The 2,404-nt window shown below is 37.5% G+C and overlaps 1 protein-coding gene across 1 annotated transcript; it reads left to right on the forward strand.

Annotated features, from left to right (window-relative positions):
• Window positions 1–296: 296 nt before the first annotated feature.
• LOC132172430 (peroxidase 64-like) lies at window positions 297–2,127 on the forward strand. Its single transcript, XM_059583929.1, has 4 exons — window positions 297–503; window positions 615–806; window positions 1,260–1,422; window positions 1,520–2,127. The coding sequence occupies exons 1-4, from the start codon at window positions 297–299 to the stop codon at window positions 1,906–1,908; spliced, it is 951 nt and encodes a 316-aa protein (XP_059439912.1). The 3' UTR covers window positions 1,909–2,127.
• Window positions 2,128–2,404: the final 277 nt, after the last annotated feature.

Raw genomic sequence — 2,404 nt, forward strand, 5'->3', positions numbered from 1 at the left:
GGAGAATTCTTTGGCTGAGAGGGAGGAACACGTGGTAGTGTGGTACAATTGATGGGCATAGGGGAGAACTGATGGATGGTGTTTGGATTTTGTATATAAAGCAAACGACCCGGTCTCAGGTGAAGCAGCGTGGTCAATTTCAACAAGGAATTTCGTGGCTCAGTAATTCTCCATGAAACTCTCTCGTCCACGACACTTCTGTCAATATATATCATCTCTTTCTCTCTATAATTCTTATTTAGTGTCCATGGATGCTTACTGAAGCTAAAGAGAGCTAATTAAGAAATTATATAATTATGGAATCCATTGTTGCAATCTTGAGCTCACTAATTCTCATATTCTCAGCATTTTCTCCAGGGAGTTCACTAAACTTTACTTACTATGACAAAACCTGCCCCCGTGCCGAATCAATCATTTCAAATATTGTCAAGAGCGCAGTGTCGGCAAACAGAACAGTTCCAGCAGGTCTACTCCGGATGCATTTCCATGACTGCTTTATCAGGGTACGTACCAATAAACATTACATTTCATGCACCACGTACGTAACCAAAGTTGTTTGTTTCTTGGGAAAACATATATATATCTTTAACTTATACTATATATTGTATTTTCAGGGCTGTGATGCCTCCGTGTTGCTAGACTCAAAAGGGAACAACAAAGCAGAAAAAGCGGGAATAGCTAATGTTAATTCCTTGCATGCATTTTTTGTCATTGACAGTGCAAAGAAAGCAGTAGAAGCTTCGTGCCCTGGCGTGGTCTCATGTGCTGATATTTTGGCTCTTGCCACAAGGGATGCCGTTGTTCTAGTAAGTTAACATGCAAAACCTCTTCTGCAAGGACGGAACTAGGAATTTTGATCGACACGGGCCAAAGTATGAATTAAAAATATATTTAAATAGGAGACCAAATACCTGATGAAAAATATATTAAAATTAAACACTAAACTAATATAAACAAAATAAAATTAGTATTCATTCATTGCATGTTAAGAAAATAAAAACAAAATATATATATTATTTTTTTTAATATAATTCAATTTTCAATTTAATGCATGAATATAAAATGTATTAAAACTTATCAGAGATAAATATCACACAGTCACACAACACAAATGTAAAGTGTATTAAAACTTGAAATTTTTGGACTATGGCCACCTTTGTATGCGTGTCGTTCCGTCCCTGCTCTTCTGTAACCTACAGCTTATTCTTTTGCACTTTTTGATGTGTTGGATAAAATATACTTGAATTGAACAATTGTAGTCTGGAGGTCCGACTTGGGATGTACCCAAAGGAAGAAAAGATGGGAGAGCATCAAAGGCTAGTGACACAAACACACTGCCAGCTCCTTTCTTCAACATATCTCAACTGCAACAAAGCTTCGCTCAAAGAGGTTTGTCCATTGAAGATGTAGTGGCTCTTTCAGGTATATATATATAAATATCCCAACAGCCATTATCATATTATTACATGTTCTCTCATGTCAAGAAAAGTTGACATTATATGTATATATATATATATAGGATCGCATACTATAGGGGTTTCCCACTGTTCTTCCTTCGAAAACAGAATCCGCAAATTCAATGCCACGCACGACATCGACCCATCAATGCAACCATCATTTGCACAAAGCTTAAGGGGTATTTGTCCGATAAACAGTGGGAATCCGGTTACCCAAATGGTTCCTCCGGCAAATACATTCAACAACACGTACTACAAGTTGGTCCTCCAAGGGAAGGGCCTGTTCTCTTCCGACCATGCCCTGCTCAGTACTCCAAAAACCAAGGAGTTGGTTTCCAAGTTTGCCAGCTCGCCGGAAGCTTTTAGAAAGGCCTTTGCGGCCTCTATGATCAAGATGAGCAGCATCGTAGGTGGAGAGGAGATTAGGAGGAATTGTAGGGTGATAAATTAACAATTGTTAATTAATTAGCATATATATATATATATAGTCCATTAATTTAGACTATGAAATTAAGCTAGCTCGATCGATCGGTAATCTAGCTATCAATAATGGGGGTGGCAAATGGCAATCCGTCGTTTCCTTCCTTAGTTATAAGTGAAATATTGTAGAAATAGAGAATGTCCTGATCGATAAGGTTTCTAGCATGTTGTCATGCGTGCATAAACTTATCCAAAGGAGCACCAGTGTTCATTTAATTAGCAATTTCATTAATTAATTGTTGTCACTGATTTTTCTCTCTTTTTTTTTTTTTATTACTTTAATTTGTTGAATCACTTTAGATTCTTCACCCTAATTTAAAGGAAACTTTATTAGTTGTTAAAACAATTGGACCCTTGTGTGGATTAGGGGACAACGTCCTCATGGTGCATGAAAGTTGTGGGCTCATGACCTTAATGGGCCTCCAAGTCCATACTTATAGGATGGGCCTTGTTGACACATTAAAACC

This window comes from Corylus avellana, chromosome ca2 (assembly GCF_901000735.1).
Source record: "Corylus avellana chromosome ca2, CavTom2PMs-1.0".
NCBI classification, from domain to species: Eukaryota; Viridiplantae; Streptophyta; class Magnoliopsida; order Fagales; family Betulaceae; genus Corylus; species Corylus avellana.

Coding starts and splice junctions, on each gene's coding strand:
- LOC132172430 (XM_059583929.1), top strand. CDS start 297: ATGGAATCCATTGTTGCAATCTTGAGCTCACTAATTCTCATATTCTCA. Junction 807..1,259: donor CAAGGGATGCCGTTGTTCTA/GTAAGTTAACAT, acceptor GAACAATTGTAG/TCTGGAGGTCCGACTTGGGA. Junction 1,423..1,519: donor AGATGTAGTGGCTCTTTCAG/GTATATATATAT, acceptor ATATATATATAG/GATCGCATACTATAGGGGTT.